We start from the raw sequence: 27,453 nt of genomic DNA on the forward strand, positions 1-27,453 counted from the left end.
GCCGTTTGGAACTTTAAAAATAACTTTTTTTAATTTTTACCTTATGAAAAATAATAATATTAATTTTTGTATAATTTTTAAAATTAAATTATAATTTTTTAAAAAATTATTTAGGAATTTATAAAGAAGTTAAAAAAAATTCTAATAATACTATTACTTTTTATCATATTTCTATAAAATAAGTACTTTTAGAATTAAAAATTCACAAAATAACTTATTTATAAGCTACTTTTAATATAGTCATTTATTATTTAAGCTATTTTTTCAAAAGTAATTTAATTAAGTTGTTTGAGCTTTATTTAAAAATTAATAATAAATTAATAAATTATTGCACATATACTACAGGATGAAAACTTAGGTGCAGTCGACTTTACGTGAAGTTGATAGCTAAGAGCCGTTAGATGAAAATTTAGTCAAATCAATCAAATTATTTAACAACTCTCAATTATCAACTTCAGGTGAGGTTGACTGCATGAGTTTCCACCGTACTATAAAGCACGGACACTTTGTTGTGAGTGAGTTGTTGTGTCTGCATGTCGTACACATTTCGAACACGATACTCACCGACATGCGTGAATACCATCACGTGTTCCATTCTTATTTTTAACATATATTCTCAAAATAAATTTAGATATAGTATATATTATTAATTATTAAAACAAAAAATATTTTAAATACTTGATATAATTAAAATAAGACATTAAAAATAATTAAAAAATTTAATTTATATTTTAATATCAATAAAATATCAAATTATCATTACGATTTATCAAAAAATATTTTATATTTTATATGTATACGTGTCTCCGTGTCATATAAGATTCTCAAATTCGCGTGTAGATATTCTCGTGTCGTGTCGTGTTTCGTATCCGTGTCAATATCATTGCATTGTACACGATATAAAATAGATTTTAAATTTTTAATATTTATTTAAATAAAATAATAAATTAATTATTATATTTATTTAAATTAATTATTCTAATATTATCTAGAATCTAGATATAGTAGATGAGATAATAATTAAAATAATCTTTTTTATTTAATTCGATAATTAAAATAATATTCCTTAATTTTTAGAATAATTTATTTATATAAAATAACTTTTTCTAATATTATTTATTTATAATTTTTTTTAAATGCTTAGATTTCTGTCCTAAACTCCTAATTCGCTAAAAACTTCAACATCTTAAAAATATAGGAAATATTTTAAGTACACCGGAGAATATCGGTGTACAAATTGTTTTAACCGTTGATTTTAATTAATATATATTATATATTTTTTATAATTTAAATCAACGATTAAAATAACTGGAGCACCGGTACTCCGTACACTTGAAATGTTTCCAAAAATATACATATAAATTATGAGATCCAAATTCGGTTTTCAAACAAAAAGAAGACTACTTAAAGAAAAATGAAGAACAATGAAGAACGTGGGATGCTTCCATGATTTATACACAACATTCTGTCATTACTGATTTTAAATTCACCCGCTCATTAACTCTCTCCACCCACCTTCTCTTTCACACTCAGGAACTGATTCATTCATTGTGGTGTGGGGATAACCGGATAAGTGATCTCTACTGTACTGTTCTCACTAGGATCGTTAAAAAACAAGTGTATGTATAGCACGAGAAATATTTACTTTTTTATTTATTTTTAAAGTATTTTAATATATATTTAATTTTAAATTAAGTTTAATTTATTATTTTTTATTCATATAAATACTAAACAAAAGTACATACCAACAAAATTTACAAAATAATTAGATTAATTAAAAATATATATATAGTATATAATAAATCAACGTCTTAATTTTTATGAAAAAGATATGTATATATATTTTTTTGTAAATAATTAAAATTTTAGTCTATATCTCTAATATTGATCATTGTATATTTATATATTATTTTTTTTCTGTATTAAAGTAGTCTAATTTTAAGTTTTTAGATTTTATAATATTGTCTTAAGATTCTTAATTAATAAGATCATACTTATAAAAGAATTAAGATAAAATACAAAGGCAAACAAATATAAATAAAAAAACTTTAAAAAATACATCTAATAATATATTAAACCCAAAATATAACTTAATAACCATAACAATTGTTAAGAAAAGTATAAAACTTTGCAATCACATAATACATTAGGGACGTAGAATTAATTTACTCTAAATTAGGAATAGAAATATTCAATTAATGCTAAATTAATTTGATCATTGATTTTCAGAACAAATCATTTTAATTATACGTAATTGATTTATAAAATTAAAAATCTATTTTTATTTAATAATTTTTTTATTTATGTATACGAATATATTAATCGTTTAATTAATAATTTTTGTATTCTCACGATATATTTATTATAGGGTAAATAGAGTCAAATTCATTTTTGAGAGACTATTCTTTTTTTAAATTAGTCTCTAAAAAATTTTTTTAATCAAATTCTTCCGTTAAAGATTTTAAATTAATCGGTTAGTCCTTTTAAGTTCTGTCATTTTTTTTGTTGACGGCGCCAAAATTTATTAACGTGACACGTTAAGTGATACTATAACACATACATATAGGCCTTGATTGACTATTAGTATGATAAATTTATGAAATTAGATCAAATCAAAATCTAATTTAGAAGAGAACTTGAAGCATTGGAATTCTTCAATTTGGAGTTGATTTGATTTAATTTCATAAATTTATCATGTTAGCTGCCAATTAGAACTACTAAAAGTATGTGTTGTGGTGTCACTTCTTGTATCATATCAACAAATTTTGACTCCATTAACAATAAAAATAACGGAAGAACTAAAATGACTAACTTAAAATATTTGAATAACAAATTTGATTAAAAAATCATTCAATAACTAATTTGGAGAATAAATTATCTTTCGAAAACTAATTTAACTATTTACTCATTTATTTTGTTTAAACAACTCTAAATATTTCTTTATTTATATATACATATATATTAACTGTACGAAAACATATTTAAATCACATATATTAATTATTTTTTATTATAATTATTATATATATAATTATTTTTTGGTCTACAATCAATCAATGTTTTTTATATTTATTATTAATATCATTGTATGTGTAATTTTTATAAATTACGATTAATTTTCGTTAATCATGGTAATCTTCATAAATTACCACTAAAGACATGAATTCGTATGTTAATAAATTATTATTTTAAAGTATATAATAAAACAATAATCTTAATTATGCATATTATTGAATAATTTAATTAATATACAAAAATTTTCTTTTAATAACGAATTCATACAAATAGTGGTATAATAGGAATAATATTATCGATAGTATTATAATTACATAAAACAATGTTAATTATAGTTGTACATTTATTTAATAATAATAATGATAGAATTAATTTGTTTTAAAACTAAAAAAAACAAAATTTTAATTATTGTTAAATTAATTTAATATATATTAATTATATTTATTAACTATAGTGATTGACTTATTTTTTTATACATATGATTATTTCTTTATATATCTAAATATTGGACAACAAAATTTTACCTTAATAATTCTATTTATTATAGGTTAATAAAATTTTTTAGTGTACGTAGAGTAGATTCTTTAGATATATTTCTGTTGTTTAAATAATTTTTAATATTTTCTATTTAAGTATACATATATATTAATTGTAGATAAAATTAAAATATTTAAATTACATATAATAATATATTTTTTTATTTTGATTTTTTTATTTAATATATATATATAATTATTTTTGAGTCTACAATCATTTAATAATATTTTTAGTTTTTATTATTAATATCATTGTATACGTAAATTTGTAATCTTCATAAATCACAATAATCTTTATTAATAACAATAATTTTTATAAATCACTGTTAAATATATAACTTGTATGTTAATTAATTGTGTCTAATAAAAAATTAGACTAATTAATTATAACTTTGTATAATAAAATAAATAATTTTAATTATGTATAATTAGTGAATAATCTAATTAATATACAATAATTTTCTTTTAATAATGCATTCATGCAAATAGTAGTATAGTAGAAATAATAATTATCATTATGAAAAATATTATGATTTCATAACGTATTATCAATTATAATTTTGCATTTATTTAACAATAATAATGATAGACTTTATCTACTTTAAAATAATGTATTTTAAGTAATGTTAAATTAATTTGATATATTAATTATAGTTATTAACTTAGTATTTTCATACTCATGATTATTTTTTTATATATCTAAATATATGTTATTCGACAACTAAATTTTAACCCAATAATCTTATTAATTATACGTTAATAAAATTTTAACCCAAATAAATATATCGCTAAAATTTTTAACGTTATAGTTGTTGATAAATTTTAACTCAACTATTAACTATTTTATACAACATCAATAAATTGTTTTAGTACAATTAATAGTATTATACAGAATTTAGTTTTTATTTGAACAATAATCTAAAATTATTATATATTATTAGCAGATTTTTTAACTTATCAATTTTAATTTTTTTTTAGTTATACTAGGAATCAATAAAAATTAAAATACATTTAAAAATAAAAAAATATATAAAAAATAACATAACAAAAAATAATAATCGTAATACTATATATATCGAGGTAACAATTCAAATTTCTCTCAAGTTAATCTAATTAATGCTAATATTAGAATTAACTATTTAAATAATATTTAAATTATTCTAGACATTAGACACATATAAATTAGAGTTATTCTCATAACGACAACCAATTTAAATAATGTCATCAGCTTGAATATTTGTAATTTGTATAAATTCAAACGGTCCTATTATTAAATAAGTTCTGTGTCATCTGTTATCTATATACTACGACAAAGTATAGAATAACCACAACGAGAAACTATATTGACCGTTATTCCTATCAATGTTATTGTATTGACACACCAAAAGGCTGGTAGTTTCGGGAAAACAAATTATAATATGTTATAAAATTATTTTTTATTACAAACGGTTTCAAAAAAAAATTAAATAGAGTACCAATCTTTAAAATTATATCTCTAAGTCTAACATAATTCTTTAAAAATTAAATCTAAATTGAGAAAATCCAATCTCGTTATATACTTCACTTTAAAGATTTTTTGATAGATGTAGAAAGTACAGAGGAAATGATTAGAAGATATTGCTCAATAAAAGATCAAACTCCTCCTAAGAAAATTAACTTTATCCACATTCTATTAGATTGGTTATAAATTTATAATATATGAGTAGATCCAATCATCCTTGAATAAAATAGAGTTCACTGCTTATTCGTTAAACTCTTACATCTATGTAAGCACGTAGAACCTGAATTAATGAATGCAATTTGAGATGGTATTTGATAGATGTGATGCATTATAAATGACATAATAAATTGTAAATTTTATCAACAAATGTATATATGCTTTATATAAATAATTTGAGATGGTATTTAATAGATGTGATGCATTATAAAAAAACATCGAACCCAATTATCTATGTAAGTTATAAATTTTAATTCATTTATTGCATATGTTATAGATGTGATTTAAATTATTTATATAAAGTATATATACATTTGTTGATAATTTTTTATAATTTTGTAGGAAATGTCTAAAAAGGAATTGAATAGTATTTGCAAATTTTAAATGCAACAATATATCTTTATAATATTTATATTAAGGTTAATTTTGAGATATTTGTATTTAATTTTTTGATTATGATATGTTCAATTATCTTGTAAAAGGTATATTTTAAGTCGTAATTATTATTTTTAATTAAATTTTTTATATATAATTATTTCTAATTTTTTTATTAAAATAAAATATTCAAAAAAAATTTATTGGCCTCTACTAAATATTATTTAATTTCACCCTTGTTTGTGAATAGAGAAAGGCAATGACAATTGCGAAACAGAAGAAGACCACGACAGTTACGGAAGAAGGCGATGGTGGTTGCAAAATAGAGGAAGGTGAGTAGGTGATGGTGCTATTGTTGCTGTATCACTGTCGACAGTATTACGACTGTCTTGTGTCGTGAGGATGAGATCGCAATGGCTCTTTGACTGTTACTGTGTTGGACGACAAATTTAAATAAGTGGTGGCAACGACAATGGCAGAGTAGTAATGATGGAGGGATCAAAGAGGATAATGATAGAAGAAGATGGAGGAAAGAACAAAGAAGAGGGAGAGAGAGAAAAAGAAAAAAAAGTTATTAGGAATTTAGGATTGAGGTTAAACTTGAAATTTAAATAGTAGTAAAGAACAAAAGAAAAAAAATGAGTATCGTAGGTCTATGTCTTAGTGTCTTAACTTAAAAATATTATATACATTTTGTGTATTTACAGTATTTGTGTTCTCTCATATTTATTCATATTTATATCTCACTATATCAGATAGAGAACATAATGTACAGATTCATTCGACTCTATATATCTATAATATTATCCATTAACATACTGAATTTAAGTTGATGGGAATAAAAATGAGCAAACTATTAACATGATATCAAAAAATTTATACCACTGATAAAAAGTAACTCTAAAAGATGCTACCAATGAATAAGTCCTCAAAAAATTTTAAAAAGTGCAAAAAAAATAAATATTAAATATATAGAGAAATAATAGGCGTTCAAGTATTTTTTGAATCAAATTTTTAACCAAGTCTGTACGCTTCTTCTCTTTCATATACACACGGTCACTCCTTTTTCTTTCTCTTCTATCATTGTCATTGTTGTCGTTGTCTTCTTTTTCTTTTACGTGTTTTTTTCTTTAACATTGTTGTCGTTGTTGTCATCGCCGTAACTACCACCATCGTCATCACCACCAATGTATTCTTCTTCTTGATATTGTTATTGTTTAATTTTTTTTGTGTTTTTTCTTTTCATCCTCTTTTATTATTATTATTGTCCTTATGATCTTCATCTTTCTCTTCTCCTATAAATGTTAAGAAAATTAGAGCACATAAATTTTGATGCATAACACATAAAATTTAGTACATAGTACACAAATTTTAGTATACAACACAAAATATGTTTAAGAATCACATATCCAAAATATTGATACTCAATCAATGAAATATGCACAACACATAAATTTTGATGTAAAATACAAAAATCTTGATACATAGCACAAAAATTTTGATGTATAGCACATAAATTTATAACGGATTACACATTTAGAACATTGACTCACTCAACAATCAAAATACATTTGTAACAAAATTTGTGTGCTATGCATAAAATTTTTTGTACATATGTAAAAAAAATGGAAAAGTATGTGGAACCAAAAAGAGATCCGCCAAAAGATAAACAAAACAATATTAAATTAATTAATTTAATTTTTATTTAATTTTTAATGTTTGTTATTAATTGCCGTTTTGAATAAAATCTCTCATTGACTAATATGTTTCAAATCCCCAATAATCACTCCTGGGATCACGGAACCCTTTCAGCAAGCCCAATCCAAAATTTATTTTCCCTTTTGTCAAACACAAATTCAAAAAATACATAAAAAACATCCATTTAATATGAAAAAGAAACATTCTCATACTTAGTAGAAGAAACATCCATATATATTAACTCGTAAAGATTTTGAATTCATCGAAAGGTATTTGGCTGGATTTTGGCTGATATGCTTTTGGTTCCCTAGCTTTACTCAAAAAAAATTTGTGCTATATGCAAATATTTATGTATAATGCAAAGATTTGTATACTATACCAGTAAAATATGCACAACATATAAATTTTGATGTGTAGTACAAAAATGTTTGAAGGACTACATACTCAAAATATTGACTCACTCAACTAATAAAATATATTTACAGCAAAAACTTATGTGCTATGTGCAAAACTTTGTGACCTATATGCAAAATTTTGTGTGCTATATGCAAAAATTTATATATTATATAGAGTGTTATGTGCAAAATTTTGTGTGTCATACTTTAAAAATTTATGTGTTATATCACTAAGTTTTTGTTCTCTCCAACAAAAATTTGTATATTATAGAAAGCACAAAAAAAGAAAAATGGTATATATATGACGTATGTCCGCATATTTTTCACTGGACTTGCACCAACTTAGTTGGATTTAGTTACAAAAATACTTGTACATATAATATCATTTAAATATATATTCTAAAAAAAACTTTAGAAATAAGTTTTTGATGTATTTTTTACAAAAATTATTAAAAAAATAAGATCTTTTTATTTTCTTAAATTTTGATAATTTTATATCAAATAATTTTTTTTTAAATTTCATTGTGAATGACAAAATTTTTTGAAAAATAAAAATAAAAATACAGAGATTAAATTTTGTTCCAAAATTTTTAGTACACTTAAATGTTTATTCAAATATTCAAATGTTGTCACAAAAATGCGGATCAAATAGATAAATTATTTTGTTTGAGGTGAAAATAAGACGAAGGAAAAAAGAAGGAAATAAACAGATTTGTTTGGTTGAGGAGAGAAATGGAGGAGGAAAGAAAATGGATGCAAAAATGTTGGTGGGATCCACTAATTTTTTTTCTCTCCAATAATGAAAAAAAATGAAGAGAAAACTAAATCTTTCTCTCTATACTTCCAATATTACTCCTTTACTTTTTTTTTTCTATATAATTTATAATATAAGAGTAAAATTATCTTTTTATAACATTTCTTTTCTTCTTATTTTCCTTTCATCCAAATACATCAAAGGAAAATAAAAATCCACTCAATTTCTTTCCTTTCCTTTCTTTCCTTTATATTTCCTTCCTCTCTTTTCTTTCTTTCCAATCAAACATAGCCTAACGATTTTTTTACTTATGAAATATAATATCTACTTAATATACTAAAACTGGATTTTCTCCCGGCTACTAAAGGTGACGTGTCGATCTCTCATACCTCCATTTTCCCTCCAAAACGAATAAATTTTTTTTTCTATTCTAAATTATTTTATTGTAATTATATTATAATTAATACTAAATGAATAATATATAATTATACTAATTTAGCAACATATCTTCATTATAATTATATCAAATCAATATTTAATGCACTATTAAATTACTTATCAATTATCAATTAAAAATACTTTTAATAATTTTAATGATAATAATAATATCAATAATAGTAATAATAATAATAATAAATCTTTGTTACCCGATTCACGTATATCAAATATTTTTTTAAATTATTTTATAAAAAATATCTTTAATATAATTATATTGTAATTAATATTTAATAAATAATATATAATTATACTAATTTAGAAACATATTTTCATTATAATGGTATCAAATCAAAATTTAATGCATTATTAAAAAATTACCTTAATAATAGGTAATTTACATATTTATTTTTGTTTTACTAAAGTCTATATATAGTATTTTCGTGTGATATATGAATCTAAATTTGAGAGCCAATTCATAATTTTATATTTAGTGTTTTTTTACTACTTCATATAATAAGAACGTATTCTTCGTTTTTTATTGAAGTTGATCCTTTTAAAGTACAATTTATAATTTTTTATAATATTTTTCATATACTCATTCTATTATATTATTTTTTGATAATTTTTTATTTGTTGTTACTCTAAGTTATTCTTATCGTCTAATGTTCCAGTTCGATTGTCTTTTGCCACAATCATTTACAATGCATCACATCCATGAAATACCTCATCGAGTTGTTTTCACTGATTCGGGTTCCAACTACATGGATATAAGCGTTTAAAGAAGAGGAAATAGTCTCTACTTTACCGAAGGATGGTTGGATCTATTCACCTATTATGACTAACCCAATGGAATGTGGTTAAAGTTAGATTTCTTAGGAGGAGCTCGATTTTTGATTGAGGAATTGCATCCATGAAATTTTATAGGACAAGTTCAAGTTCTATCCCCTCCATGCTTTTTACGTCTGCTCGAAAATCTTCGAAGTGGAGCACATAATGAAATTGAATTCCCTCATTTTCAGTTCAGTTTTGCTAAATTCGTGACAAATTCAGATATGCAATTTCAACTATTGGTAATATATTTAAATTTTTTTAGTTTAAACTGTTCATTATTAGAATAATTTTTTAACATATTTTAATTTTTTTCAGAAATTACCAGCTTTCTTTTGCATGCATGCAATGCCATTGAGGGGAATAAGAGTTAGTTTGGTTTCTCGGCGTGACAATTCTATACCTTGTCGCATTGCATGGATAGCGGATGATGAAGCTTATCTAATAAGAGGATGGCCTGATTTTGCACGAATTCTAAATATTGAAACTTACGATGTTATTTCAGTTGATTGTCGTTACAAGAATGATTCTATACTATACGTGACTAAGGACTAGAATATGTTCAATATTGTTTAGGTAATTTGGTTTTACTATTAGTATTTGATTAAATTATAATTATAGAATTTTAAATTATTGCCTCAATTTATATATTACGATTATTTTTTGTGGATTTGGTATTTTTAAATAATTTAATAAAATGAAGTAGTGTCAGATATTATTAAGTTTATTTTTATCCTTTATTTCATTATATTTGACAAAAAAATAAACCTACACATATATTAAATCATTGACCTAAAGACAATTTATTTGCCAATAAAAACAGATTTTATTTATAATTGGAATAAAATTTATTTGCCAATAATCGGTGGATAAAATTGAAATTACACCCGTGTCATATAATTATAATTGATTAATTGGTATAAAATGAAATTATACCCGTGCCATGAGTAATAATCTAAATAATTATATCTTAACAAAATATAATTTGAAATAATTTATAAACAATTATCTTAACAAAAATAAATATTTAATAATTGATTTAAAAATCAATACAAAAAATAATTATTAATAATAATATTATTAACTGGTTAAATAATATTAATTTGACAAAAATTACCATTTAATTGAATTAACTGACATAAAAAATTGCATACTAATTTTACAAAAATTGCATGGCACGGTAATTGAAATATAAATAATATATGAAAATCTATTGAGTAAATCAATGATTTTGTACCTTAATAATTTGATAATTATTACTCAATTAACCAATTAATTGAATTAGTAATAATAATTTTTAATTTCAAATTTTATATATTAAGTAGTTATTAAAAATTGGGTAATAACGATTTACACAGGAAAATCATTGATAAATTTAATTAACCATATAGAAGATAATATACTAACAGTTTTAGTATATTATTTATGGCAAGCAAAATTATTTCCTCATATTTTCTATTAAAATTGAAATTAGTAATAATTTAAAAAAAGGTTTATTAATAAAATTACTAATAGTCACATTTTTATACACAGGATATATGTTTTCTATATATTATTTAAAGAATATAATGAAACATAAATAATGAATGAGTATGTTATTTTTTCGAATAGCTAATTAATGCAAAATCGAATGCCCTTTTTTATTTCATTGAGGTCATATTTTGTTTGGTGAAAGTTTCAATCACCTTAATTAAATTCTGTATTTGTGCCTTAACTTATTAAGGTAGTAATATATTACATATTATATCTAAGTAGTTATTTCCCATAGCGAAGATGTAAAAAATCATATTAAGGTTTATTGCCAAATAATTAGTGGATGAATAATAGTAGATTATATTATTTTGGAAAAGTATTTTCATTATAATTATATCAAATTAATATTTAATTATGATAAAATATGTTAATTATAATTATATCATAGAATTATAATAATTACAATATTTATGTTATATATTTTAATCATTAATGTACGTAAATAATTAGAAATCAAAATATAACTTATAATTACCCGTACCATACAAGATTAAATAAGATATATAATAACATAGATGATTTGTTACTTATACTGATTAAATACAATAAATACATATTAATTTAGTTAAAAAAAAAATCATTGTCTCCTATGTTTTCCTATTTATTTTTTAATTTATTAAATTCAATCAATTATAATAAATTAATTATATCAACTAATTAATTCAATCAATTATTTTCTAATTTATCTTTTGAATTCAATAAATCAAATAAAATTAATTATACTAATTATTTGTGTTGACTAATTGATTTGATTAATTCTTAAAAATATTTTTATTTAATTTATTTTATTTATTTAAATATAATTAATTAATTATTTAATTTTATTAGGATAAATATCAAATTCTATTTCTAATATAAAAATACAAAATTTTATTCATTCCATTTTTATTTTACCGCTATAAAAGACTATATATGCTAGAAGAAAATATAATTCATTTACCAATTACTCTTTCATTGGGTAGCTTTTACAACAATTCTTTTTTTTTTCTATGAGGCGCCGTCACAAGAAGGCAACTATTATGAACACAAATCAGCACACACTCTTCAACTCCCGTGCTCATCATTTAGAGCAATATATGATATGTTATCCATTAAGCATTTATAGACCATGGTGTTATCATGTTTGCATAAATAAATAAAAATCCATAATTAAGTTTAAGTCATTTATCTATTTGTGTGGTATTTTATAGTGTGAAATTACTTTTAATTTGTGTTGTGCAATGATATTATGGTTTAATTTAAACTTTTATTTTAGAATTGTGTTATGATTTTATCTCATCTTTTTTTCTTAGATATTAAGTTGATGTATTTTTATTTATTATTATTGAAGCAGATGTGATATAAAATTTATAAAAAGAAAAAAAACTTACATTCAATTTATTTTATTGTAGTCTTCTATTCTTCTATTTTTTTATTCTTTTATTCATTTTATTTTCTTTTTAAATATCATATAATTTATTATAATTTATACCAATTAATTAATTATAATTCGTTATATCAGTTAGTTTAATTCATTAATTTATAATATACATGATAAAATAGACCATTTGTTACTTATACGCTTATTTTTCTAAAATCTAAATCTGAATAATTATATTTTTAGTTTTTTTTTATGAACAAAATATTATTAATAATGAATAATAATTAACCATTCATACTTTTAATTAAAGTGTTTGGATAATTTTTATATTTATTAATATTAATTATTGATTTTTTTCTTAAATAAATTATATTATAATTTTATGTTAGTTCATAATTGATTAATGATTAATGTTTATAAAGCTATATTACTCTAAATTTTATATTTTATAAATATTTTATTTAAATATAATTTTTTTAACATAAAAATATATTATTTTTAATAATATCATAATTTTATATTTTTAATTATTCTAAATGAATATTTTATCAAATACTAATTAAAGCTATTGTTCCATTTGCTTTTACTAATATATTTTCTAACTATTATATAAAATTAAAATCGTATTAATGAATTTAATATTAAAGTTAATTTGGCTTTTTATTATTTAGAGTATTTTTCAATCAATAATTTTATACTCTTTACTTTTTTTTAGTTTCATTTTGAATTTTAATTTAGTACTCAAAGGTAGTGAAATTCTATTGATATTGAAATAAAGTTACAAAAGGGTCCATAGGGTATAATAAGTAAAATAATGTGATACCCACATTGCAACATTCAAATGAAACAACTTAGGATCTAAAATGTTTATCTTTCTATTTCTCGCCGTCTATTTTATTATCTATCCTATCATATAAAAATCGAATTTTTATCTTTAATGATAGAATCAACGTAGCATGCTTCTGTATTATTTTGTTTAACTCATTAAAGTCAATTCATTATGATGAATTAATTATATCAACTAATTGATTTGAATAGATATTTAAGTATCACATAATTTAAAATTATGTATATTAATTATTTGATTTAATTTTTATGATATATAAATTTAAGGAATAAATTAAAATAAGATAATTTATTAAATACAACAAATATAAATTAATTTAGTTAAAAATTTACTATTTTCTAATCTTCTATACATAAAAATGACAAAACAAAATTATAAAAATAATCTTTTATCACTTTTACTATTTTAATTTTATTTTCTTTGTTTTTTTATGTATAATTTTATTTTATATTAACTTTGTTTATTTAATAATAAAATATACTCATATTAATTCTATCATATAATAATATATTTTTCTCCTATATTAATCAAATAATTTCAATAGTTATCAACTACATCTAATAAAATGACTGAGAAGTGAGAACTACGAGAAGTTAAACCCAAGTTCAAAATGCTTAAACAAAAAAAAAGAAAATAGTGGATATATGATTAGAGAAAAATGTATAATAATGACAAAATATACTAAAACTGGATTTTTTCCAACTAATAAAAGTGAGGTGTTAATTTCTCATGAATTTATTTTTTCTCTAAAATGAAATCACTATTTTTTTTCTAAATTTATTTTAAAAAATATATTTATTATAATTATATTACAATTTACATTTAACGAATAATGCATGATTATACTAATTTAGAGAAATATTTTTATTATAATTATATAAAATTAATATTTAATACATTATCAACTAATAAAATTGAGGTGTCAATTTCTCATGAATTCATTTTTCCTCTAAAATAAAAGTACTATTCTCTCTTCTAAATTTATTTTAGAAAAATATCTTTATTATAATTATATTACAATATTACAATTAGCATTTAATGAATAATGTATAATTATAATAATTTAGAAAAATAAAATAAAGTCCAGTAATTTATCTTCCGACTGCACACATGTATATAATAACTTTTAAGAAGGAGTCATGTATAGTAAATACGGTCGATGATTGTAAAACTGTATACTAACATTGATATAATATTTTTTTAGGTATATGTTTTACAAGTATCAAAGAAAAGTGTTGAGTTATTTTTTAGTATATTTAAATTATTCATTGTTTATTAGAGAATTTTGTGCATTAGAATTCTCTAATAATGTATTATTTATTTTGAGCTAATTTTGATATGTTCTTATTTGACAGTAAAATAACATATAAAAATTTGTTGGTGGGTCTAAGTATTATTAAGTTATTTATGGTCACATTGAGTATATATGGTTGATTTATTAAAAAAAGTAGATTACTAAAACCAATTAATAACTATTTAGAGTTAATATATTTAACACTAGTTTAAGAAAAAACAAATAATACATAACATGTTATATTTTTATTAATCAAATTATTATAATTTAAATTAATCTTAATAAAATAATTTAAAATTATAATTTTAATCTTATCACGTGCATAGCACGGGTTAATACACTTGGAAATTACTGCACGATGAATGTGGTATATAGAGAAGTTTTTGAGAGGCCTATAATAAAAAGGTAATAACAAAATGTCTTACTAAATCTATTTATTTATTAAAATTTATTACTATCACTTAAAAAAATTTAGAAATTCTAGGAATTAATAGATGAATTCTTATTGTACATTAATAGTTTGAGAATATTAAAATTATCATAAAAATTCGTATAATTTTATTCTCTTGACAAACAATTTTATAATTACGTTAATCATATAATTTTATATACAAACATTGATACAGTGTTGTTTCATGTATATATTTTGCAGGTATCAAAGGATAGCATTGAATTGTTATTCAGTAGGTTTAAATTATTTATTGTTTATTACAAAACTTTCTGCATTAGGATTCTCTATTAATTTGTTCTTCATTTTGAGCTGATTTTGATATTTTCTTACTTCACAGTATACCAACATATAAAACTTTGTTGGTAGATTTAAGTATTACTAAATTATTTATGGTCATATTGAGTATATATGCCTGATTTATTGAAAAAAGTAGATTAAATACTATTTTATAGTTAATACAATTAACACTATATTAAGAAAAAAAAAAACATATACAAGTTATTTTTTTATTAATTAAATTATTATAATTAAAATAAAATTTAACATAACAACTTAAAATTATAATTTTAATCTTATCACGTGCATGGCATGGGTGATTAAACTTGTTTATTAGTTATTTTTGTCTCATTTTCATATCATTCAAAAACTATTTTGTTAATAATATTTTTAGAAACTTTTTTGTTAGCACTTAAATCTTTCAAATATCAAATTGGTAATTAACACGAATAAAAATTAAAAATAATGAGTGTCTTAAAAATTAAACATGATTATTAAAAATTAAAAAGTAAATACCAATTCAATATCTAAAAGATTCGGGCATTGTTAAACTAATACCTAAAAGATATAATTGACAAAATAATTCTTAAATAATTTTAAAATTTTCCAAAAGTGATCTTCCTTATTTGACACAGTTTTTGTTGACTAAAAATGTTGAATTAGCAAAAAATATTGATGAAATCTCTAATTTATCCTTAATTTTACTGTGTTCTCTCTCTTTCAAAAACTCTTATTCTTTTCAGATGAAAATGAAGGATCATCACCATTAATTCTGCAATATCATTATCAACAGACCAAACTCATCATGTTTTAGGAGAAAGATTAAAATTTTAATAATTATATAATAATCAAAATTTATAAATGAATTAATTTTTTTTATCCATAATCATTCATAATAATCCCAAGAATAGAGAAGTGAGAAAAAAAAAGAAAGTAGCAACACCATAATCAAAAAGAAAAATAGAAATAACGACAATTAAATATAACCAAACTAGAATACACATTATTAAACAACAATCAAAAAGAAAAAGAAAAATGAAAACAATCTCGCAGAAGAGTTTAACAAAGCTCACCCAAACTACACCAGAGCATTTTTGTTATTGTACGTTGATAAAAAACAATATGATGATGATGAAGTTGTGTGGTGAGAAATTAGAATGATAATAGAATTGATATAGAGTGAGAGGTTAATAACAATGAAAATTGAAAGGGAGAAGAGAGAAGGAGTTAGAAGATGATGAGATTAGGATATGTGACTAACTATAAAGTAGGAATTTGTCAAATTTGTGGGCCAATTTAATATTTTTTGTCAATGAAAACTGAATCAAACGATGAATGATCACATTTGTTAAATTTAAAAATTAATGAAAAACCATTTTGTCTATATATATATATATTCTAAACACTATTTTGTAAGTGCATGAATTTCTTCGATATTAATTTAGTATTTACATAAAAAGTTAATAAAAAATAATAATTTATATATTCCATTAAATAATTTAATTATATTTAATTAAATTATTAATAATTTTTAAAATTTTTTTTAAACAATTTCAGACAAATATCTTAAAAGATAACGAGATTCTCAGTAAAAATAATTTTTTTTTTTATTTTTAATCTTTATTTATGTGAGATAAATTAGTTTTTTATCAATATTTTTTCTTTGTATTAACGAAATAAGACTACATAACATATTAAACTATCGTTTTATTTATTAAAAATCAATTAAGATTGGCAATTTTTTTTGTTGGGAGTGGATTGTTTAATTTTTTTGTTTTATTTTTTTAAATATATTAACTAAATTTATTATATAAAAATAAAAAATATTAGTAATTTTTAAGTTGTTTTTATTTATAAAAATTAAATAAAAAATAAATTAATAATTAATATATTATATAAATATGTTTTAGAAAAAAATTATTGAAAGAAGGATTAATTAATTTTACGAAATTAAATATTAAAAATTAAAATGAATTTTTTTTATTGAAACCTTCTAATTTAAAAAAAATGACAAAAAATAAAAATATTTAAATAAATATTAAAAATTCAATTTTACTTTATATACCTAACAATTCATTAACTAATAATAAATTCTCAAATAAAATCTAATATCGTAACAGATTAGTCCTGTCTGTTGGATTAAGAGATACGTAAAAATCCCAAAATAACACACAACCATGGCATCTTTAGTTCATAAGAAATTGAACCTGAATTGCAGAGTCACAATCTTGAAAGAGAGAGGCGAGGTTAACGAGTCCCTGGGTTTTGGTATATCCTTTGATTTCTTGATTGTGCTTCCCTCTTTCATCTTCCACACTCCGCCACCATAATACTACACAGATTCATTCCTCTTCCTTCACCATCACCGACCATTTTCCCATCATCATTACATACACACTTACGCTTTTTCAACTTTCAAAACCACCAACCATATGATTCACATGCTTATTATTTTTTATTTTTAGTTTAATTCTATTATTATGGTTTCCACCTCATAATTCCAACTCTTCCTCTTCTCTTTCTTCTTCTATTGTTACAAAATCGATCAAAGTCTCTTTCTTTGACTCATTCATTTGGTTCTCGTTAAGCAATGGTTTCTTTGTCAACAAACCCCTTCTTTTCTCTAACCACCCAAAACGCTGCGTCTCGTTCTTCTTCTTCTTCTTCTTCGTTGTATTCGAGATTCGCGGCTTCAACCAAGTTCAATTCTTTCCACGCAAATAATAAAGATCATAGAAAGGTTGTTTGTGCTTGCGTCGCTCCTCCAACGAACTTCAAGAGCGAAGACTCTTCCGCCCTCAGATTCAATGTAATTATTATTCATCATTCTTCTTATCATTGCGATTTTCCAATTTTGTTTTTTTCTTCTTTCAAATTTTCCTTTGTGTTTGAGTTGTGTGTTAGATTCTGGGGATTGTGGTTGACAAGTAGCTAAAAAGTTTTGATCTTTGTAAAATATTTCACGTGGGAGTTGTTGACGTCAACGTGGTGGTTGTTGTTGATGGTGTCTAGGGTTCATCGAAATCGGAGCAATTGAGCACACTTCGGGAACAAGATGGTGACTCTGATGTTCTTATTGAGTGTAGAGACGTCTACAAGTCATTTGGGGAAAAGAAAATCCTCAATGGTGTTAGCTTCAAGGTGATTCATTGTTTATACTTGCGTAAATATGATCCTTTTGCATATTTTTTTCGTTTTGATCTCTTACTTTGTTGTTCTGCTTGTTTTTGTGATGTTTTTTATGAAAATGAAATGAAATAATGAATGAGTTTTAGAGTATTTCAAGGCATATTTTTTATGACAGCTATTGCCAAGCTTTGGAAAGTGGGATTAGTTGGTTACTCGGATTAGAGTTTCTTCTTGGTTATCTGTGAAAGCAAAGTTTCTTTTATAACTTAATTTGGATCAATGCCTTTCTTATGAAAATTAGCTATTCCTCCACATCTCTCAAGGAAAGTTAGCTATTCTAGAATTGGAGGATTCAATTGATTTGGAGCTCACTAATTTTATTTTATGTTTTTTCCCCTTTACATTACAAATAGATTAGACATGGGGAAGCAGTTGGAATAATCGGTCCTTCTGGGACTGGAAAATCCACAGTTTTAAAGATTATTGCAGGATTACTTATTCCAGATAAGGTAAGTAGTTGATTGTGATGTTGATCTTGATGTCAATTTGAAATGCCTGAGTTCTACTTGTTGAATCTTATTGTTGTTAAACAAACAGGGTGAGGTTTATATTCGAGGTAGAAAGAGAGTTGGTCTGGTAAGCGATGATGAGCTACATGGTCTTCGCATTGGATTAGTAAGTTTTTGAGTGATCAGCAACCTGCTCATTTTAAGTTCTATTAATTTCCCTTTGTAATGGAATTTATTTATTGGTTTACAGGTGTTCCAAAGTGCAGCACTTTTTGATTCTTTGACTGTCCGTGAAAATGTTGGTTTTCTCTTGTAAGATGCAACCTTCATTGCCTTTGAAATATTGATTCCATTTTAATCTTGTCTAAATGATGGATTTGTCTTGTTTGTTTCTGATGTGTTTGTTTTTCAGGTATGAACACTCAAGCATGCCTGAAGACCAGATATCAGAGGTTGTCAAGGAAACCTTGGCTGCTGTTGGATTGAAGGTATTCATCATAAACATGGTTACTGTTAATTTTAGGCATTACCAATGCGGTTAAGATTAGCAAAGTATACCTTTTCTTTTTGGTGTTAAGAAAGTTTTTTCCATATACATGCGGCTAGAATGCATGATCACTTTCTCTTTTCTTACTTTTTTAGGGAGTTGAGAATCGGTTGCCTTCTGAGTTATCAGGTGGAATGAAAAAACGAGTTGCTTTAGCTCGATCTATTATTTATGACAATTCAAAGGATTCAATTGAGCCTGAGGTACAATATAGCTTTTAGAATACAACTTCCCTTTTCTCTCTTAAGTCCCCCATCTTTGCCCAGATTTGCAAATATTTGCTGGTATTTCCAAGTTCTTAATTAATATTTGAAATGTCTACTACTAGGTATGATTGACCGATTTTCTTTAGATATGGGTTCACCTAGAAATTCAAGAACCATAAAACGACATCCGTTGCATTTTGGATTTACTAAAATTGTCTTTGATATCAGCATGTATGAAACCATATGTAATCCAGTAGGTCAGTGACTCTGGCTTCAATTTGGAGTGAAAAAGTTATTTCCTTGTAATGTTCTCTTGATTGGACCTCCAATGGAATTTGGAATAGTGGGGCTATGTGATGACTTCATTGTCAATCCATCTTTTGGTTTTTCTTTCTTTCTTGATTTTTTTTATTCTTGGATTCGTTATAAACCATATGATGAATTTGGATAGTAAATTCTCACGATGGTCATCTGAGGTTTTCTCTGATGCAATAATCCAATAATTCTGATGGTTTGATTGCAATCTTGTAAAAAAGTTATCTCTGTTCCACTCTAGGGTAGACAATGTGAAATCTATAGCAAAGATAAGCTGGGTTCCTGTTGCATTTTTTTGTCTGTACAAACACATTGTAGCCGTTCTATACTGATCCTCTTCTCGTCTTCTAGTTACTTTACGTTGCTAAAACTAGATGATTTTCAGCTATGTAGTGTGACAATAATCTTTTTTGACTCCGGTTATACTTATTGAGTTCTTATCTGATCCAGAATTACTTGTTATGTATTTTCTATCAAAGAGAGAATGTGATTTTAAGCTAACGCATCACTTTCTTCTACACCACTTAATTTTTCCTCCAAACCTTATTTTCTTCTGTTTATAAACGGTGTTTTGTGCTTCTGTAAAGGTTCTCTTATATGATGAACCAACTGCTGGACTAGATCCCATTGCATCAACTGTTGTTGAGGATCTAATTCGTTCAGTGCACATAAAAGGACAAGATGCACGTGGGAAACCCGGGAACATTGCATCATATGTGGTCGTCACTCACCAACATAGTACCATTAAAAGAGCCATTGACAGGTAAGCATTTTTTTCATAATGCTGCATGTCTAGTCTTCTTCCCATTCCCTCAAGTCACGTAATTTTGCTGGGATTGACAAACACATATCTGAGAAGCTACTGCATAATTTAGGTTGGTGTTTCTACACAAGGGAAAGATTGTTTGGGAAGGAATGACTCATGAATTTACAACATCAACAAATCCAATTGTTCAACAGGTAAGTGAACACAAATTGAGTTGTTTAAGAATTCGGAGTCTAGGGGCTATAAATATGTAAATGTAACAAGTGTAGGGAATTGTACCATAGTTTATTATGTCAAAGTACGTTTCTTTCGTGAAATTTTCTTGATCAGATTCGTATCATTATACAATCACTTTTCTGGAGACCCTTCTTTACTTTTGTGATTATCTATCGAAGTCCTGATTTTTGTGGGTCTTAAGTTTATATGCTATATGTTTCCACATTAATAAAAAGCATGGGCACAATCTGAAATGGAAATCAAAAAAATATTTTCTGATCATTCAAACAAACTAATTTGCAATAGTTCATTCAGTTATGGTACATGTTTAGTAATTAGTATGGAAACAATACATGTTGACTAGGCATCTCTTGCCTTTGTCCGAGTTTAAGGGAAGCTGAAAGCAGATCACAGTCTTGGACAAGAACCAGAAAAACATAAGAATAATAGGATTAGAAACAGAAACATGTATATACACTAGGCTGAAGGAGCCTCAAAGGATTACATTATATCAAGAGAAATCGAAGTTTGATAAGACCATTGAGGTGGCTTAGATCTCGGACGATTTGACTAAATTAAGTCCCTTTTATTTATTTATTTGGCCTTTTTGAGTTTATCACAGGACTGCATATTGCAGGCAAGCTTAAATTTTATAATGTGAATAACTTAGACTTTGTTTTCAACCCCCTTTTTTATCTTTTTCTGTTATTGCAGTTTGCATCTGGGAGCCTGGAGGGTCCTATCAAATACTAGAACATTAATGATGGTAGAGTAGCTGAAATGGGTTTATGGCTGATCTTGGCTACCCCTGATTGTGCAGATAGGAATGGAAAATGGATATAGCTTTCAACTGACAACTTATGTGAGAGCAGTAAAAGAATTGTGCGGGGTTTGTCAGGGTTTTGGTAGTAATTTCCAATCTAACCTCAATTTTAAAACTTGGATTGGAAGCTAGGAAGAACAGCATAAATTGTCGCTGGCTATTGAAATCATATTAAACTTGCTGCCTCTGGAAGATGCACAATGGATTCCTCCCCCCCCCCCCCCCCCCCCCTTCCCTCCCCAAAAGAAAAAATGATGGTAGTAATAATTAGTAGATTTTAGAACAAGAGGACTGGTAGAATTCAATGTATTATTACATAGTTCTATATTTAATTTTTGATGTGTTACCACTTGATTGTAAACTATTCATTATTGTAGTCAAAATAAATCTGCTTCATGATTTTATATTCCCTCTGAACAAGGCGGCAAGCAACTCAATGAGCAATTTGAATTATTGCTTTATATATTAGTTCGTTTTTTGTTTGGTCAATCACAATCCCTGATCCTCGATCAGATTAATAGTAGATATTACTCTTGTTTTTTCTTTCTCTCTTATTCATCATCTTTTGGATCGGGTTGATAAAAAGATTGGTACCTTACTTGCTATTTAAGCCTGGAGAACACACATAATTGAATTTTGTCTAAACTTACCGCTTCTAACTGCGCCAATTTGCAGTTTAGTGTAAGCAATACCATAATCAAGGCAGGTTTTTAGTTCTCCAACTAGTAAAACTGCAATTTCATGCCTACAGTCATATTTTCATCATTGCTGCACTAGACAAACAAGCATTTTATCATGCTGACCCTACTTCAATTATACATAACATTATATCTGAGTGGAGATGTTAATTAATCCTAAAATAACCAGTTTCAGCTAAAAAAGAACCATTCAATGATCTACGATCACTTCACCTATCAAACTTTCACGATATACATACATTCTTTTCCAGCTGAATAATGCAGGACTATTCTATCTTCACTCCTTTACTAAAAAAGATCAATGAGGCAAAGGCATAAGAGTTGTTTATACCTTTTGTGATTCACATCATGACCAAAGTCCTGTCATTTCTGGACAGTAGTTCAGTAAATGATTAGCAGATATCACAGGATGTGTTTCATCTCTTGTAACAAGACAGTTACCACATTACAAAAATGGAATTTACAGGTTAACGTTTATCACTCTCACAAGCACTAAATCAAACTTTTGTCCGGAGAATGTAGTTTCTTGCTCTAGTAGAACAAAACAAAACGACAACACCAACATCGAAACTAATAAAGGTGCTAATAAAGAAAATTCCAACAGAAATCGGTCCATCCATTCTATCTTCCCCGAAAAAACTGCCTTGCTCTGATGAAACCCTTCCATCCTCACATCCGCCACCAGAAGATTCCAAGCATAAGTCTGGATTTCCAGCAAATGCTCCGGGAAATCTCCCATACCCTTGCTTCTGGGGAACAGATCCTGAGAAACAGTTGTAAGACAGATTCAAGGTGTCCAGACCTTGAAGGCTAGAAATGTTTCCTGGGATATGCCCCGACAACGAATTATGAGACAGATCTAATGCTTTCAAGCTCTGCATTTTCTGCAAACCCGGAAGCTGCCCATCAAGAAAGTTGGATGATAAATTTAGATATTGTAGGCCAGCTAGGCCAAATAAGCCCCTTGGAATCTCCCCATGTAGCAAGTTGTTTGATAGATCGATTCCAACCATTGAGGAAAGATTATAAGTGAAACTGGATTGATTGTTATCGGAAACAATAACGGATACTCTCAGCTGAACATTTCTTGTTGCACCCGTTGGCTCTTTAACAGTTAAGTCTCTGCTGTTAAACAATGAACTACCCTTAACATTAACATCAGGTATGAAGCCAGAGAACTTGTTGTGTGAGAAATCCATCATTTCTATTGCTTGAAATGTGAACAACCAACTAGGCAAAGTTCCACTGAATTTGTTCTGAGCTAGAGACAGATACCTGAGGTTTGTCCATTTGGTTATTGCATCATTCAAGGATCCAGAAAGATCATTAGAACTAAAATCAACAATCTCCAAAGATTTACATCCAGCCAAAGTGAGTGGAATGTCCCCTGAGAACCTGTTATTGCTTATGTCCAGTATCTTCAAGCTATCCAGTGCATCAAACTCCGGTTGAATCACGCCAGAAAGATTGTTATTATTAAGTATGAGGGCAAGCAGCTGGAAGCACCCAACAATATTAAGCGGAATAGTGCCAGATAGTGAGTTGTGTGAGAGATCAATGACTTCAAGGTAAGTCAAATTTCCAATCCTAGCAGGAATTTCTCCGGACAGAAGGTTGTGAGATAAGAACAAAGCCTGCAAGCTTTTCAATTCTGTAATTTTCAAAGGAATTTCACCAGAGAATTGATTGTGTGAAAGGTCAAGAAGAACCAGGCCCTGTTTTTCTGTCGTCTCCGCAATTTTACCTGGAATAGGACCACTCAGACCATTATTACTCAAGTCCAAAACCAGGAGCTTCTCCGAGAACACTAGTCTTGGAGATATTCTATACTTTAAGTGGTTCCCTGATAGGTTCAGATGACTCAAAACTTCAAGTGATGCAATACAGGCAGGTATTCCTCCCACAATTGAATTGTTTGACAGATTCAATACAGTTAGAGACTTAATCGCAGCCGAAAAGCAAGGCAAAGTACCCGAAAACCGATTCGAAGCCAGATTAAGCAAAACCAGTGGCTGGTGAAAATCAACCAGATTTCCAGAGAGCAAATTATTCTCAAGGTCCAAATAATTAAGGGACTTCAAGTAAACCAAGCTATCAGGTATCATCCCATTGAATGAGCAGAAACCAAGCTGCAATCTCTCCAAATAAGCAGAGAAATTACCAATCCAACCAGGAATTGGCCCTCCCAAATCAGGGTTCCCACTCAGAACAAGCTCAGTAAGTTGCTTAAGCCTCACGAAGGAATCTGGCACCCCACCATGGAACCGGTTGTGACTGAGATCAACGGTTCGAAGACCAAGCAAGTTCCCAAAACATACAGGTAGAGGGCATGTGAAGTTATTGTGTGAAAAATCCACCTTTTCAAGGTATGAAAGGTTACAAAAACTCGGGTGGATTTGGCCTGACAAGTTCATACTTGTGAGGTTAACCAAAAGAACATGGCCAGTGTTGTCACAGGTGATTCCATTCCAATTAGTGCAGTTATTGTTGGAGCTACCCCAACTGGACAAAACCTGGTCAGGGTCTTGAATCCATGACTTGAAGCACAAAAGTGAAACTTTGTCTTGTGGGTGAATATCAATTGAGTGACAAGTGGTTGAACACAGAAGAAAAATCATACACAAGAGTGTGAGTGGATGCAAAAAACAATGGTGGGATGTCAAGGAAAAAAAGGAGGAAATAGCATAACCCCATGTGTGTCCCATTGTAAAGTTGCAATCTTTAGGAATGGAAACAAGAGTTCTAAACAGAAACAAGGTGTAAAAACATGAACTTGAAGGCAACAACTTGAAGAATAGAATGAAAAAACAGAAAAGTAGAGAGAAAGAGAGAAGATTGAAAAAGAAGGAAGAAACTTACATTGGTGTTTGTGTGTTGTGTTGGGTGGTGCTGCAATGAGGAAAAGTGGTGGTGCCTAATTCCACAGCAAAGGGAGGGTTTAGATTAGATTAGATCAAAGAAAGAAAAATAAAGTGGCTTTTTTTTCTTGCCGTGCTTCCTTCATCTGCATCAGCATTACCCTTTTCTTTTTTATATTTTCCCCATTCACTTGCAGTTGCAGATGTGGCATATGTTCCTGTTCTGAGTGTTACTGCCACTGCTCCCGCTATATTCCTCTTCACTGTTTTTTTTTATTATTTTATTTTAGACAGCAATTTAAGAGTTAAATTTAAATTTTAGCTAGCATTGACTCAGGTCCTAATTCAAAATTAAATTTAATTTTAGTGTACTCTAGTTGTAAAAACTAAAAAGTGATTTACAACAAAAAGTTTTTTTTTACATACATTTAATTATGTATAGTACAAAAATGAATTTTTATATTAATTACATGACATAAATAGTCAATTTAATTAAATATTTTTGTAAAATATTTCAATCAGAATTAAACTCCTAAAATTCTTACAAAAATATTGAAAATAGTAATATATATATATATATATATATATAATTATAAAATTATCTTGATAAAATCTAATAATATTATACAACCATAACAAAGTCTTATTTTATTAGGTAAAATTTGTTACATAAATTAAATAATACTAATAAATTTATTATTTACGAAAATAGATTCTTTTAATTTTTTTTTTTAATTTTTTTTTAAGATGTGATCTTTTAGAATGGTAAGTTTTATGACAATCCAAGATACTAATGTCAATAGGTCATAGGTGTGGTTATTTTTTATCATAAAAGATAACATATTCTCCTATGTTTGTTGGATGATTAATAAGGCCAATATGCAGGCTTACATAATGAGAAGTAGAGACTTAACCCTTATTGAATTTTATATGGGATTCATGTCAAGGTACAAACAGAGAGAGTCAACTGTTTGATATTGAGAAGAGTAAGTAAAGCCTGCCTATGATTACTTCTGCATGCCCAGGTATATAAATTCAACTCTTCATTAGTTTTGGTAACTGCTACATTTAAGGCCTGATTGTTTGATCTAATTAAGAGAGATCAATAGAGACTTCTAAGAATTATATAAATATTTGTGAAAAGACTAAAAGTTTGAGAGCTTTTCATATAAGCTAAACAATGTACCTTCTGTAAAATAGACTCTTACTGAAAACTATTATCATATAAAAAAATAAACTCCTTTTCCTAAACTCAACCAAATGCACTCGAAGATTGTTTCTCAAGCACATACATTTGGATGATTGATAAAACTTGATAATTGATACATGATTGTGTCTCTAGTACAACATTACATCTACTTATAAAAATTTACATAACCCAACAACTTTTTAACAAATAAATGGAAGTACTTGACTTGTATTTAATATTTTTTGGAGAAGTGTTGAAGAAATATTGGATGTTGCAAGTTATTTAATTCTGTGAATTGGCTATGTCTTGATCACAAAAGATGGCTTCTTTCTTCGGTTGCTGGTGGCTTGTGGTATTTCATTTGGGGAGCTTTCTTTAATAGAGAAAGTATATTCTCGTCCTTTATAATCTAAGATTTAAGATTTTTTATAAATAATGGTCATTGAATTTTTGAATCAATGGCTAAGATTTAAAACTTTTATTAATAATATAATAATTATATTTATATTTAAATATTTTTACAAATAACTCTATTTCAAAAATTTATTTTTGTCTTTTGTCTCCTTTTCCTTTCATTTTTTCTCCGCCACCTCCTCGCTATCGCCGCTGACGTCGTTGAAAGGAGGAGCGCGACCACCACGAGGAGCCGCCGTCGTCGTCATCTTCGCAGGTTGTCTCTGC

General features: G+C 26.0%; 2 protein-coding genes and 1 non-coding gene across 4 annotated transcripts; 2 read left to right on the forward strand and 1 right to left on the reverse strand.

The window, feature by feature from the left end:
- The first annotated feature begins 17,634 nt into the window (after positions 1–17,634).
- Positions 17,635–22,516, forward strand: LOC112797546 (protein TRIGALACTOSYLDIACYLGLYCEROL 3, chloroplastic). Its single transcript, XM_025840546.3, has 10 exons — positions 17,635–18,325; positions 18,529–18,657; positions 19,059–19,154; positions 19,243–19,320; positions 19,405–19,466; positions 19,567–19,642; positions 19,797–19,904; positions 20,810–20,985; positions 21,098–21,182; positions 21,919–22,516. Exons 1-10 carry the CDS (start codon positions 18,107–18,109, stop codon positions 21,955–21,957), a joined length of 1,068 nt encoding a protein of 355 aa, XP_025696331.1. The 5' UTR covers positions 17,635–18,106; the 3' UTR covers positions 21,958–22,516.
- On the forward strand, positions 20,335–20,421 carry LOC112799096 (small nucleolar RNA Z161/Z228). Its single transcript, XR_003200681.1, has one exon. It is a non-coding gene; the product is annotated as a small nucleolar RNA Z161/Z228 (small nucleolar RNA).
- A 511-nt stretch (positions 22,517–23,027) lies between the features above and the next one.
- Positions 23,028–25,824, reverse strand: LOC112797545 (receptor-like protein CLAVATA2). Of its 2 annotated transcripts, XM_025840545.3 has the most exons (2): positions 25,585–25,808; positions 23,028–25,288 (listed from the first exon to the last, which is right to left on the reverse strand). In XM_025840545.3, exon 2 carries the CDS (start codon positions 25,137–25,139, stop codon positions 23,223–23,225), a length of 1,917 nt encoding a protein of 638 aa, XP_025696330.1. In that variant the 5' UTR covers positions 25,140–25,288; positions 25,585–25,808; the 3' UTR covers positions 23,028–23,222. The 2 variants fall into 2 exon arrangements, with proteins under 2 accessions (XP_025696330.1, XP_072092224.1); XM_072236123.1 differs by having other exon boundaries at positions 23,028–25,824.
- Positions 25,825–27,453: the final 1,629 nt, after the last annotated feature.

Source organism: Arachis hypogaea, chromosome 4 (assembly GCF_003086295.3).
Source record: "Arachis hypogaea cultivar Tifrunner chromosome 4, arahy.Tifrunner.gnm2.J5K5, whole genome shotgun sequence".
Classification (NCBI taxonomy): domain Eukaryota; kingdom Viridiplantae; phylum Streptophyta; class Magnoliopsida; order Fabales; family Fabaceae; genus Arachis; species Arachis hypogaea.

Excerpts from the sequence above, each read along its gene's own strand:
- LOC112797546 (XM_025840546.3), top strand. The coding sequence starts at position 18,107 with ATGGTTTCTTTGTCAACAAACCCCTTCTTTTCTCTAACCACCCAAAAC. Across the intron at positions 18,658-19,058 it reads TCAATGGTGTTAGCTTCAAG|ATTAGACATGGGGAAGCAGT; the intron begins GTGATTCATTGT and ends CATTACAAATAG. Across the intron at positions 19,155-19,242 it reads GATTACTTATTCCAGATAAG|GGTGAGGTTTATATTCGAGG; the intron begins GTAAGTAGTTGA and ends TTAAACAAACAG.
- LOC112797545 (XM_072236123.1), bottom strand. The coding sequence starts at position 25,430 with ATGGGACACACATGGGGTTATGCTATTTCCTCCTTTTTTTCCTTGACA.